Raw genomic sequence first — 14641 nt, forward strand, 5'->3', positions numbered from 1 at the left:
AAAAAAGGCCAAGCTAAATTAATGGCACACAACCCACTGCCACGTGCATATAACTCAACTGCCTCAACCAAGACAAGTAACCTCACACTGCAGAGCACACATTTACGGGTCTCGGGGACTAAGGAAGGCCAGCCAGCCACTGCATCAACCTCCTCCTTCCCAGCCATGCTGAATGCCAGGCGAGGAGATGGCAAGGGGCTGGCCCCTCCCAAGAACTGCTGCTAAACCAAAAGCCAGACTAGAGCAGGGAGGGGAAACCTTACACATGCTGGGAGGGGAAACGCTAAATGATTCATTTCTGACATCAGCCATGATTAAATTTTAATCTCTCAAACAAAAATATGGTTCTCATTAGCCTCATTAGTTCCCAGTTGTACTGCAAGGCAACAGTGTCACATGGTATTAATCTTTGTTTTCATTAATATGTCATATCAACTGCTCACAGCATTCTTTGAAACCGATACGCTCCCTCTCTTCTATGCGAGTAGGAAGTGCCAAAAAGCAGCTTCCTCGACAGGAAGGATGACCCCCTGAGATCCTTCAACTTTTGGTTTACGTTTCTAGAGATAATCTTTTCTTTCTGGGGAAAGAGGGAGGGGAGCTCGGAGTTGAAGGGATGCAAGGCTGCGATCCACAATAACAAAGAAATTCCTGAGGTTTATTGCCAAGGCCAGGGCCAGATAAAGGAATAAGATATTCTAAGTTTTCTTGTTGTTGTTGTCATTGGGATATTTTGGAGAGCTGGAAAAATAAAACCAGGTTGCAAAAAGGGTTCTTTGCAAGTGGGTTATTTGCAAAGCCCCTAGCAAACTTCAAATAACTCCAACTTAGCATATGCATCAAGGTGATATTTGTTAATGTGATTCATCTAAAATCCTAGCCACTTTTTTTTAATACACAAAATTGTACACTGGATTCAAGCATAACATTAATTTTTGCTTGCACTTCAAACTTTAATATCTGTAAAGCTGATATCAATTAAGTCTCACAGTCCCTCAGTACAAGCAGGGAATTACTTCCAGACAGGCAGATAAAGCAGGATATAGACTGATGGAAAGACCTTGCCCAGGTCACACAGTTAAGTACAGCCCGACACATTCATTCCTGCCTGTACAATGAGGTCTCGGAGAACTTCCCAAGTGAACCAAGTGTACTGATGAAACCCAGGACACACAAGTTCCTATTCCCTACTAGCACAGCTCCTGATCTTTCAGTGTTTGCTTGCTCGGGGGCAGTCAAAAAAGTCTTACCGAATTACCCATGCTACTTAATAAAATGTGCATTAGCTCAAATGCACCCATGTGGATACGTTCATTCACCCTTGATCTGGCTCTGGTCTACTGGAAGCTCAAAGGGTGATTCTTCCATCTGTATTTTGCATGTCAGACTAGGACTCTTCCAGTCATAAAATGAGTACCTCCGTAAGTGCTGTGCCCTCGTCATAAGAGGGTCACAAACGAGTACACTTAAAAATGTGAATGATGTTTTGCCAAATCCAGCCCACAATTCACACACTGGCTGTTTTACAAGCTGGAATAAGAAACTCGGAAGAGATCTGCTTCTAACCTTTACTGGATAGGATGACACTAGACAAAAATCCAAGTGCTTTAGAGTGAAAAACCAAAGCTGTAGAATATGAGGAAAGAAAGTGGGGAAGAGGTCCATTTAACAGCTACTAATGCCCTCCTGGAGAGTGAAAACACAGCCCTGAACATCTCATCAGCCCCCCAGCATTTAATGGAGTTCAGCCTGAACCAGTCGCCAGTTCATCTACTAGCACACAGAAGACTGTGATTAAAGTCCTGCATAGGTCAAGTGGTTTTTAATGAGACATATAAACCACAAAACCTTCGTGACATACAAGTCTTTCTTCTTTCTCTGTTGCAAATGAACTTCTGAGGATGGTAATTTAATTGCAATTAAATTACATGCCTCAGAGACACGCTTTCATGACCTGCAGTATACCTGTCCCTCCAATAAGTCCTTAATATTAAAGTTAAAATCTATTAATATTATGTTCAATCAGCCAAATACGAAAAAACACCAGGCATTTTGGGCCAGAAAGACAGAGGCATGTCCTCCCCTCCGTGCTCTAGAAAAGCGTTGCAGCATCTGCAACTTCTTGGAAACCACCTGGGCCTGCGGGCTTCGAAGGGCGCGTGAGCACAGCTCGAACGGCACTCGCCCGCGATCTCTGGGGTTGTACAGTGGTGAAGCACTGTTCAGTTTCATATTCCTTGCAGAAAAAAAAAAAAAAGGTATGCTGCTTAGTCTTATTTTACCCTAAATACCTGTTAGCAGTAGCTCCACCAACATTTTCCACAAGGGAAGAACACACTGAAAAGAACGCTGTAGCCACCTCATGCTATAACGTTTTATTTATTGGCTTGTTTAACCTATTCCCTTGAGCTCTTGTAACTCTACCAGAATCTTAGTCATGAAAGAAAAAAAGGCAATAGGATTTAAAAAACCACAATTCTAGCTTTTGTATCAAGTGTCTTACAAACTGTACTCTCTAACAGTGGGCAACATGCTTTGTAAAATGAAACAACACAAAAACCAAGGGAAAGGAAGGGTTTTCAGATGACATTTGAAAATGCCGGGGATGGGGGGGGGGGTGGGGGGTTCAGCGAGGAAACAACAGAAGAAGAAACAGGAGATCAGTGGCAAAGTAGTTTAAAAGTTTGTTTATATAAGAAAATATAATAGCTCCCTGGAGATACCTTACTGCGGGATAAAAGTGATTTTATTCCAGAATTACGAATTCACTTTAGAAGTGCATTAGTTATTCTGGTACAAAAATGATTTAACTTCTGCCGGAACGCCTCTCCCAGAGAGCTTGTCCTGACAAAGGACCTCTACTGCCCATGGTCCATCTCTGCAGACATATGCCCCAGCAGAAACCATAAGGAATAAAACCACAAATACAGGTTTCATGAGGTCACCTGCAACAAGTATTTTTACTTTTAAAGAAAGGGGCAGCTTTTCCCATTCTTGTTTAAATGTACGACAATCCATTATGTCAATATTCGGGAGGGAGGAAGCGGGGAGAAAGGCAAAGCCATTCGTGTTGGACCTGTGGAGTTGCACTGGTCTTCCAATGACTGAACCTAGACAAGCAGGACTTGCAGTCTGCAAAATGGATGCTGAAGTATGGGGAATTCCCACAAAATCTTTTCAGGCATCTTCAGCTTCATTAAATAGCTTCTATTATACTCAAACTGGGACACTTTCTACTATATTATTTTACTGAAATTAGGCATAGTCTGCAGAAATTACAAGAAAAATCAAGGCTAAAATTAACATAATGATTAAGGACTTCACCCGGCCCATGGGTCAGACATTATATATTCTTTCACACTGGCAGATTTTCAGATTCTTGACAGTCTCTTCCTTCTTCAAAAAGAAAAGTTCAAAATGGCAGAGAGGGAAAAAAAAATCCAGTATTTTAAGACAGACGCACTGAGCTCGTGATGCAAGTGAACACCAGTATACGCCCGCCCCATGATCCAGAGAACACGTCCAGGTTTAGTCTGAGCAGACCCTGAATACCACAGCTGTTTTGGGAACAGAGTGCCCAGAATTACAAAGCTTCCTGGTGCATTCCACTTCCAAATCTGGCAAAGGCAATCTTGGCCCCGCACTTCACAGGTACCAAAATTAATATGCTGGTCTCTGAAAGCTAGCCTAGTTTTGAGAACCACCGAAGTGCATCCTATTTCAGACAGTTCACGCGTGCTTTGGCAGAGCCAACAGTAAACTGGCAAAGTCAAGAATTCAGGGCCAGGACAACATCCTGGCCCCAGTTCTCAGGATTTTAGGTTGCCAAAGTAATCCTTATCCCGCAAAATCCATTACAAACAGCTCACATCAGCCTGTTCCAGGAGCAGCTTTCTTGAGGGTTATAACACCCTCAAAGACCTTTAGCTGGTCCCTTGCCATGCTGTCACAGCAGGCTCAGCTGTCCCCAGGCACACTGTATTCCCCAGCTCACAGGTGGAGGTCGGCAGTACCGGGGCAGGCAGGCAACATGTCCTGCCCTTCAAAGGAGACGGTTTGCTCTTCTAAAGCTTCCTCTGACTCTGAGCCCAAGCCAGCTGGACAGCAGTTGAAAGACTCACTCCTTCAGCAGCACCCGGTATCTGGATACTCCAGCCCAAAACAAATAGAAACATTTAAAATTAAAATAGAAAAAAGAAAAGGCGATAAAAGGAATAAATTGTTCCTCACTGGCCTAAAGAAGAGAGCTCTATTCCTCCTTATCACTCCATATCTTCCTTGAACTGGCTTCCTAGGCAACTAATGCAAAGGATTTTGCTGGATCGGGTCAGCCCACAGGTCCATGTCCAGCCCAGCAGTGCCAGCTCGCAGGAGTCCACGCCTGCCAGCTGAAGAGAAACACTAAGAAAGACCGTACAATAACTATAAAGCAATGTGGCCACAGGAGGAATTTCTTCCTCGTTTCAGATGCCTCTTTGCTGAGCTATCTCATAACTCTAATCAGGAATGCCTGACAACACTGTCCTTTCCCCCTTTATAAGAAGTCACTGTGGTCTTCAACAGATGCTTTGGAGAACAATCAGAACTCATCAAACTCTCTCAATCTGCCCAAATTTGAGAGTAAAACAAAGTTAATAGACCATCTAACCCCACCTACAAACCACTGTGAAAAGGGAGTTTTAAGCCTTAGTTTTAAGGCCAGTGCTGCCACCCAAGATCAGCAGCAGAATTCATAAGATTTCAGGTACTCTCAGCTCATCCCTCATGCCACCACAATTCCCTAAAGGACAATGAGAAACTAGTTAATCCCCACTTTGCTCTTTCCCCATGTTTACTTGCACTATAAGCACCTAGCCACCCAGCGTCCCCTTCTCCAGGAACTGAATGTCACACTGTATGCACAATAATAATATGGTTTTGACCACCCAGTGACCCATTTCAGAAGATCTAATGAAAAATGTAACCACAGCTGAATGAACTGTACTGCTGGGTTCCTTTGATTCTTTTCCCTCACCCCTTTACAAGAAGAACCTAATTTCCTGTTTAATATATTCAATGCCATAATTAAGAAGAGATGAAGTTGAGGCAATGCCTCCTATCCCCCCTCTTTTCAATCTCGCTCACACCCCTTCCCCAGAAGAACCTGACCCATTCCCTTGGTGTGCTATTGCTGTATACCAGGAGTCACCTGCCTGCTCCAGAGTAACTTTTAAACTCCAAATCCAAAGTAGCAAAGGAGGAAAAAACACAGCCTTATCTCAAATATCAAGAGTCAATTCCTTTCAACCACAGCATCCACAAAAGGCAAACTCTGGGCTCTGCTTGCATTCCTGCTGGCCAGCTCATTGTCTTCAGAGCTGCAGAGACCTAATGCTTGGCTGTGAGCTTTCAACCCCCCCTCAAGAAGAAGCATTTGGACATGGTCTGCTGGACACTGGTTGTGGTTCAGTGCAGCAGTGGAAAAAGTCTCCCCTCTCTATCCCCTACCTTTCGCCTCTCCCTTAAAGACTTGAAAGATGACAAAACAGCCACAAATTCAACAGCCACAACTGGATTTCTTTTGGCAAAAAACTCGAGAGTTCTGCAGAACTGTCACCCCTCCAGCACTGGCAGAGAAGACATCACACTTCTGCCTTCAGTCTGCCTGTACCAGGAAAAGCAGCTGGGAGCAGAGGACCAGCACAGAACGTGACTGCCCAACGAGACATGGAGAACGCATTCCAGCTAGCTTTTTTTTTTTTAATCAAAACTGTAACAACATTATAGCACCACTATAGCCACAGCACCAGTACACTGAGCACTCCAGAGTGCCTTGTGGGCAGTAAAGAAAGCCTGACATGCTAATATCTTAGTAAGACCACTACTTCAGGAGCAAGCCAGATCAAACCTTCAGCCTCAGGAATCACTGCAGGTCCAGCTTTCAGACACAAAACCTTTGCAGCTTAGGGGAGAGGTTGTTAGGGTTCCCCCCCCCCCAACAGAAACACAAAAAGAAAGAAGTCAAGGAACACATCCAGATTTTGCTGCTACAATGACACAGTCTCCTGTATCTGTGGAAATGAGAGCAGGATGATGCTTGAATTCTTGCCCTGTAACATAAAACATCTAGAAAAATAGACAAGCGATTTTGGAATAACTTGGAAATGGGCAACGGAAAACTATCCACCAAGTTATTTTTCAAATTTTGTGGCTTGCTTTCACAGTCTTGAGTTCATGCTGAGTTAAGAGCTTAGAGAATAGAGCTTTTCAGAAAACTGAAGCTGTTATCCTTCACCCACTTGCATACCATCTGGAGTAGGATAGGAATGAATGGGACAGGACAAGACGCAGGGCTGTCCAAGCACATGCAAATCCTTAAAATTAAATTCACTGAGCCCATCTATAGGGAAGGTGTCCTGTCATGTGTTGTGGAGCAAGAAGATTTAGGAAGAACATCCCAGTGACACAGCTGTATCATGTCCACAGCTTGGGCACCTCTTCATGGCATAGCCTTTTACGTCCCCAAAGTTACCACATCACCTTTGCTACAGGCAGAGAGGTACTTGAAGAGGTGAACTAATGAAATTTGGATTTCTGAGGGCCCATCCTCTTTTAACCAATGTATTTGGGGCCTTAACAAGTGCGAGGACCACGTAAAGCCTTTCCTTTTGCACCACAGCCTTTCCCTGCAGCAAGGCAATATGCAGACAGTCACTATTTCTCCTTTACTTTTTCCCCACAGGCTTTATGTACTTATCTTGAGTGTTCCAGCTCTCTTCTGGATAGAATTGAAAATTGAGAAACCATCCCAAAGGTAATTATTAGGGGAATTCCCTTGCAACAGCCATAAGGGAAAGTACTCCACAGCAGGGACAACATGTAACGTGGCACGTTATGCAGCCAATTTGCCTCTCACACAGGACAAGGGGAATGAGGGCAGATATCCCACGTAAGAGAGAACAGGGGCAGGCCCATAACTCATTTCTGCCAAATGCTTTCCTTATCTCACATTCCTACATTGCTCCTTACCAGACTACCAACCTCAAATGGTAATAGAAAGTCAACGTGTACAATGAACAGCAAGAGATTACAGAGAAAAACATGGCAGAGAGATTGTTAACCTACCAGATCTGTCCAACATTGACCAACGAGAGGTAGAGAACCCACAGGACAGACATGAGGACCATGTTTGCACATCCAGTTATCAACACGAAGGCTGAAGTTGCGAGGCCAAGCAGGGAGAGGTAGTCCAAGGTGCTGTCCATGTCTGACCAGTCCAGAAACCAGATGATTGTTGGTGCATAGCTCAGAGCATCCAGGTTTATCTTCCCTTTGAAATACTTTTTGACATTCTGCAGGTACAGTTTACAAGGGAGCAGCCCCTTCTCTCCTATTAGCTGCTTGTTTTGATGATATGCCACCAGAAAGGCCACAACTAGAGGAAAACAAGGAGGGGAAAAAAAACCAAACAGTATTAGAAATCATCCAGGCTGAAGTACATATCTTGAGTCCAGAGTTACAAAAGTATATTCATGCCTCGGGAAGGAATTTATTCACGTGTCCTCATCTCCATTAAAATACAACACAGTCATTTCTATTAACCACAATGCAGAAGGCAGAGGAATTCTATAAATACTGTCTCTGCCTTCACACCAGGAAACGGCACAGAGTCTGTTTTGAGATAATTTTCTCCTCAACAGCTGTAAGGGACATGCCACTTGCTTCAGGCAAACTCAGCAATGCACTTCTGGGAAAAGCTCCCTGTAACTGAGCGACCTGACCCAATGTAGAAACAGTAGGCTCAGCCCAGCTCCATTAGACTCTGCATGACCCTAGGTTAGTCACATACCCTATTCATCTCCTAATGCAGATGAGGAAAACAGTTTAATTGCACTGCAGCGTATGAGTGAAAGTAATGCATTAATTTCAAGACTTTCAGACAGAATTTCCTTTCTACAACAAGCATTTGGAAAGGAGACACCGAGAAACCCTCAGTTCATGCACAGATAGCGGGGAGCACAGCTGAAGCAGCCAGCAGAGCACACACAACTCCCTTCAGCTCTGCAGCAGCAAAGACACAGCTGTACTTTCTGACCCTTCCTATTTCAGTTTCACAAAACATTTTGCAGTGTAAATAGACAACAGCTCCAGCATGGGTTTTGTTGTTGATGGTGATTTACAATGTCTGCTGTTCCCAGTCCGCCCTGGATTGTTTGTACTGATAGCAGATTGTGCCTGCAAGGTTATGCTTCGACTTTAGAGGACAACCTATCTCCACTTTTACGTAACACTATCTGTGCATCTGTCAAGTATTGGATTATTTCCTTATATTGAAAACACTTAATATTTCAAAATATTGTTAATGAGACAGCTTAAACTCATACACACCATTCAAGAGGCATCCAAAGGACACCTTAATTCTTTTGGCAGTGTAACAGTTAATGGTTATACATTGCAATTGCAGAATACAGTAGTTATGCTATGGGTTGACCTTCTGAATCCTCTCACATCCTGGTAGGTTGGAAATACAAAGTCTTAATATTTTCCTGTCCTCTAAATTGCTACTTTTTACATGTCACTACAGCTCTCTCATTTATAGTGTCTATGCTCTTGCACTGGACAATCTTAGAACAGCCAGATGCTTTTTTTAACAGCACATAAGCAATTTAATTACAGATTATAGACCTAGAATTTGATGTTCTACAGAGAAAGTTGGTCAGCTTCTAGGGATTATCTCATATTTTAGGAATCTCCTCCAGTTACCAATTTGCAGTTCGTAACTGCAGTAATCTCCATTTCTCAGAAAAAAATGATGAAGGCCAACATTTCCTGATTAGGCTCCATACATTTTGCTCCCAGCAGCTAACTTACCCATCTTTCAAACATTATCCAAACACCAGCCACGTCACATGCAGCAATACCAGAGGTCTTGCAAAAGGCCGATTTGTTCTTAGTTAATGATCAAATCTGTTTCCCTCCTTATCTGAATACTGTCATTCTGCAAACAAGAATTCTGGTGTCCATCTGGTTGGTGTCTCTCACCGGGAATGCTGGTGGAAAGTCTATGTGAAACTATACCCCGAGTTCAGGCCTGGATTCCCATTTCTTTGAAGTTTGACTAGCAACCCAAAGTCTGCAGCCCCAGGGAATAAAAATAAATGTCCCATTCCCCCCAGACACACACAAAGGTTTCCAGTGGATTTCAGTTAATCCACTTAGCACTTACTCCATCTCTTTGCACGTGGCGTGTATTTTGTTCTCATTTGAAAAAGCACTAAAACTCACAATCCAATGCATATCTGAGGTCACTGGGAGGGTTCCCACTGATTTCAACAGATCCTGAATCACAGCACTAACACAATAAAGTTGGGGGTTTAATTGGTTGCGCCTCTTTCCCTCCGTCTTTTATACCCAGTGAAGGATTTTACAAACTGATAAAAGACACATAGAATATTTTACCCAATTATGGACAGGAAAGGACAAGAGAAAAACTGATCGCAACATTAAAGAATCAGTTTTGGACCCCAAATTAAGTGTTATATATTTTAGAGTATTCATATTTTTCTACCAACACTCGGTTCGACACAACTGTGTAATCAGAAAGCCTGACACGTGAAACCAGCAGAAATATAATGCTTCTGAGCCTCAAACAACTTAATATCTTCATTTTTGGTTTTAAAAAAAAATAAAGACCAACTCTGCTTTAGAACTCCATGGCTTGATTTCCCTTGATTAGCACTACAATTTGCTGCACAGTTTTCCTAAAGTGCTAATCAAATTCACCTCTAAATGCTACAGAAATTGCTGCCCCAACCCATAACTGCTAAGCAGCTTTTTTTCTAAAAAAGTCTAAATTAGACCCCTGCACAGTATGCAAGATAAACAAGGAAAGGGTAAATTAGGAAAAACAAACTATAGCAATTGCAGAAAAGTACACATTGTATGTACAAAATACTGTACAGCCTTTTTAAGTCTGAAAGCAGCAAAGACTGCATTATAGGTTGGCACAAACTGCACATCTAAAGATTGCCCAGTTTGGGCTCCAAAGTGGTTTTCTCCCAGAGCACCAATTTCTCACAAGACGCTGCGCTGCTGATATTTCGCACGTTACCATTTCATGACTAAATCCCATCGGCAACAGCCCTAATTTGGTGAAGAACTCACCTAATACCCAACACAAATCCTGACCGTTCCAACCTACGCTTCGATCCATCACTCTCCCAAGCCATCGGGGCCCACGTCCAGCGAGCGCCGTTTATTGCTCACACGTGTGCAGCGTTTCCTAGATGTGCTGCTCCGTCCTGGATCCAGCTCCCTCTCCTGGACACTCCCCAAGCTGAGCTGCTGTCTCACACCACTCCGTGCTCCCTCTCCACTTATCTCCAGCATCTTTTGGAGCAAATTGGAAGGGCGCATCCCTTAGGCAGCACCTGCTTCTCAAACCCCACGTCCAAATCATCTAGACCTACTCTCCCAGGGCGCCAGCTAAGTCTTCAAGAGGCATCAACCTGTGGGCAGCGGTTCCCGTGTTACCGGACACATGTAATAGTTGAAACTAAAGACAGATACTGCAAAGGATTTCAGCAACACAGGAGATGCACACATCCAGGGGGAAAAAGGGAAGTTACTTATCAGCTTGTCATTCCTTCCCCTCCCGGAACCCCCCTCGAGAAACTGTATCCTTAAATTGACTGTAACACAGACCCTGCTCCCTTCTCTCTCCCTTTGATCATGGCTTAGTCGGGGGGGGGGGGGGGCGGGCAGAAAGTCCATTTTGCCCGCAAAGCCTGTGCTTTTTTTCCTCTTCCTTAACGCCTGTTCTGAAACCTCTTTCCCTTTGGCCTTGTATTTGGGGATTTTCCACTCTCCATCTTCCCACTCCCTCCAGGTAAACATGGTCAAACAAGTGTGCTTCCACCTGGGGCACTGGCTGGCATGCTCGCTGCAATGCCGGGGCACGGGGCGAGGTTAATCGCTCCTCGTGTTTGTCCTGTAGCTTCTTCCTGGCAAGAGGGTGGCAGAGCAGTTCTATTACATGAACCAGAATTCAGCAGTTAGTAAGTCAGCTGATGCTGGGGGGACCCACCTACACAGCATGCTGGGTTTAACCATGCCATGGGGTCCAAGGCACGGATGGAGTCTGCTCGAGCAATGGCACTGCATCCACCTCAGCCTCTCCAAACACCCTGTAAAGCTGTGCTCTTGGCTGTCTGCAAGACTCATGCCAGCCCAGGGATGCTCTGATCTTTGGCAGCAAAGAGAGAAGGGTCTTACCCAAAGGGATGCTGAAATGGCAGAAGAGAGTCTGAGCAGGCAGCCACTGAGCACCGCTGTTAGCCAGGCAAGTGGGCAGCATCTCAGTCATCAACAGAGCTGCAAAGCTCTGCATCCCGCTCAGGAGAATCTGCCTTCCTCCTCAGCAAACCCGACTCCTGGATTTGCAAACTTTGGGCAATGCATTCATCAGCATCTCCTGTCAGTTCAGGATTTGTTTTTTCCATCAAGAACAGCAAACACTTGCATTCGTATGCACCAGGCAGCTTGCCTCCACCAGCTCCCAAGCTGCCTCCAGCTCAGGCACGTACTGCACTGAGGAGTCCACAGCAGATTCCCTCAGGATGGAGCAAGCTGAGGCAGGGCTTGGTCCAGAGTCACCCACTCCCTCCAGCCCCTTTAGCAGGCCAAACTCCTCAGAGTGACTCTCACTGTCTTGTATCAACTTACAAAATGAGAGCATAGCTGGGAAGGGCGCTTTTTCAGAGTTCAGAAAACTTTTTGCCGACCGGGATGCAGAAGCCGATGTTTGCCCATAGCTATCCTTTCCGGCATCACAGTTGGGAATGATGTGAGGCCATGGTTGGGCTCCTAATGCAGGGACATCCCCTGCAGACTGCCAGCACAGCTCTGCACACCTCCAAGTCTCCGGACCCAGCATGAAACCCCATCACCTTGTCCATCACCCCCGTGGCTGCTCACTGCCTGGACTTTTTACCAATACTTTCTGGATTTGGGCATCTTCAGCCCATGCCAGTCTCTTCTGTTCCACCTGAAGCACTTTGCCATTCTTCAGACTATTGCGGATTGAAAAAACAGCCTCAGTGACTCCCATGCTCCCTCCCACTCAGGAGGCAGACGGAGCCTTTGACAGCTCACATGGGAGCACGCTCCTCTACCTGCTGTGAGCTGATCTTTACATAAGTAATACATGTAAATTGTCATCAACTGCTAATAGACCTTCACTACTTATTCTCACCTCAGAAGGTGCTTTACTGTACTTTTCCATTAACTTCCCCCCCTCCACCTTCTCCTTCCCCTCCCAGCCTCCTCTCTCCCCCCAAACTGAAGGGGTTCCTTGTTCAAACCCACATGCTACTAATAAACACAACCCAAGCATGCAACACAAGAGTCACCCATCTGAAATGATTTGGTCTATCCATATTGCCCTGTCACCTCAGTTCCTTTCCCCTGGTCCAGGCTCAGCCTGTCATGGTAGGAGAATGAGAGAATCCCATTCTTCATGCTCTGTAAAGATTTAAAGATGTGAAATCCAAAACTTTCCGGTCATATGGCTTTCTCTCTCCCCCCATTAAAAGAAGTCTTAACTTTTACTTAAAGCCCAAACCGCAAGAAGAAATGAACCAAGAGCACAGAGCTTTGCATGAAAACCAAACTACATTTTGCACACACAAAAAAAATCTGCCTGGAGCCATATATCACGTGCACCTTTGACCCAACAAGGCATTCAAAAAGGCCCTATGCTGGATGCTGGCAAGCTGAGGTTGTACTACTGAAAAGAAGAAGGGGGAGAATATTCATGGTATTTTCATTATTATCAGAGAAATGAATCAAATAAGTTTTCAATTGACAAATTCCCCTGCAAAGTTTTGCAACACAGAAGGAACAACACCGTGGTACTGAGCAAAGAGCCAGAGTGAAACCGAACACCCCCTCTTCATCCTGCAACCCTACAGCCACAAATAAACACACAACAAAGTAGTCTGTTCTTAACACTTTTTTTGTTTTATTGCCATTCACAGCAAAAGCTAAAGACTTTGGGGTGGTTGCTTTGGAGGCTTTTAAGTGCTTATCTCCCCGTTGCCTCTTTGTTTGAAATAATGTGAAAGCAAATAGAAAAGGCTGGGCTGTGGCACTGCTAAAAAGCTCCCCCATAGGACCCAGGTTGTTCAAAACCACACCAGCGGCAGTCCAGCCTGCAGCTGGAGGATGCCCTGAGAAGATCCCTCTGCTCCAAACCAGCGCTAGGCAAGCAGCAGACTGGGAGATAGATTCTTTTCTTCTCAGTTCTTGTTATCACTTCCCTTAAACTATCACAGCTTGCTATGAATTTATCTTCCCACAGTGAAAGTGCTTTGTTCAGGACCAAACGCAATTCTGTCTTGCTTACGCGGCTCTTTCGTGCAGAGTTAAACAGGGGGCTTGTAGCTTGCTAAGAGGACATCGTGCTAACATACTGCCATTGTTGTACAGACTTGCTAACAAGCACTGCGCTGAAATACAACCTTTCAGGGGAGAAAAAGCATCAGAAGATGTACTACAATCCTGACTAGGCAAGCTGAAAGCTACTGGGAGCCTTTCAATATAACTGAGGGAAGAGAAGGGGGAAAGCAGGGGAGATGACAGAGAGAGAGAGAGGAGGAAGGACACCGGGGCGAGCCAGGAACCTACAGGAAGCCAACCCCCCCCGAGAAGGCTTTGGATTTCAGAATTAGGAAGAAGTAGCATGAACCTCCCGTAGCTCTAGCTCTGGGGAAAGAAAATACTACTATTAAACAATACGTAAGGAGAAGGAAGATAAACTGGATTTAAATAATAGCTTTTATTTCAAAGCACTCTACAGAGCCTGGCTGAAATTGGGAAGCGTGGTATCTAATTACTTAAACTTCTACATCTGGAATCTGATGATAGTAATCATCCAAAAAGGGCACTTAACAATGATTTAGAGGGAGGGTGAAGGGAGCAAATAATGCACATCTGTTGTCAAGAGCTTTGGGACCAGCTATTTACCTGTTACAGCACTTCCAACAAGACCTCAAAGACTTTCTGTATTGACAAAATGTCAATCCCTGCCATAAAGAACAAACACACAGTGCAGGACTGGGACGGAAAACCTTCAAATCTCAAAACAGCATTTCTCCAAACTTCCCTGTCCCATGAATTACTGTATTAGAGTTTGCAATTAGCCGCTGCAATGGTGGAAGTCTGTGAGACAAGTCTCTTCCATTGGCACACCAGTAGCATATAAAGATGCCTCTACAGAAACAGAGAGGGGTCTGGGCAGCAGAGCAAAGGATAAGACCTACACAATTGTTCTCTTCCTCAGTGTTCAGGGCTGGATTCTGTGTTACTTCACATTCTCCTCCTCCAGAAGGGTTTTACCACTTGGTCTGCCCACACCGACTTGGTGAAGTGGAAAAAGAGGTCTCGGATCTGAAAATGCCTCTGAGGGCTGGCAGCTATAAGAACTTAAGTGTCACTGAACTTGCAAGCGCACAGTGCTAGCTACTATTAAAAACAGAATTACACAGACAGGCATTTCATTTACCTTAGTGCTCAGCTAGGAGGTCCCCACTGGCCCAGCCCTGCTGCGAAGAGCAAACCTCCCTGAGCACTTTCAGCTTGGATCCATTTTCCTGTTCCTTCC

At 44.7% G+C, this 14641-nt stretch overlaps 1 protein-coding gene across 1 annotated transcript in view; it reads right to left on the reverse strand.

Moving 5' to 3' along the window:
- Window positions 1-14641, reverse strand: part of LMF1 (lipase maturation factor 1) — a 205963-nt gene that overhangs the window by 187969 nt on the left and 3353 nt on the right. The window contains 1 exon segment of the mRNA XM_030001566.2: window positions 7105-7414. Coding sequence (XP_029857426.2) covers window positions 7105-7414 — 310 coding nt within the window.

This window comes from Aquila chrysaetos, chromosome 25 (genome assembly GCF_900496995.4).
Source record: "Aquila chrysaetos chrysaetos chromosome 25, bAquChr1.4, whole genome shotgun sequence".
In the NCBI taxonomy this organism is placed as follows: domain Eukaryota; kingdom Metazoa; phylum Chordata; class Aves; order Accipitriformes; family Accipitridae; genus Aquila; species Aquila chrysaetos.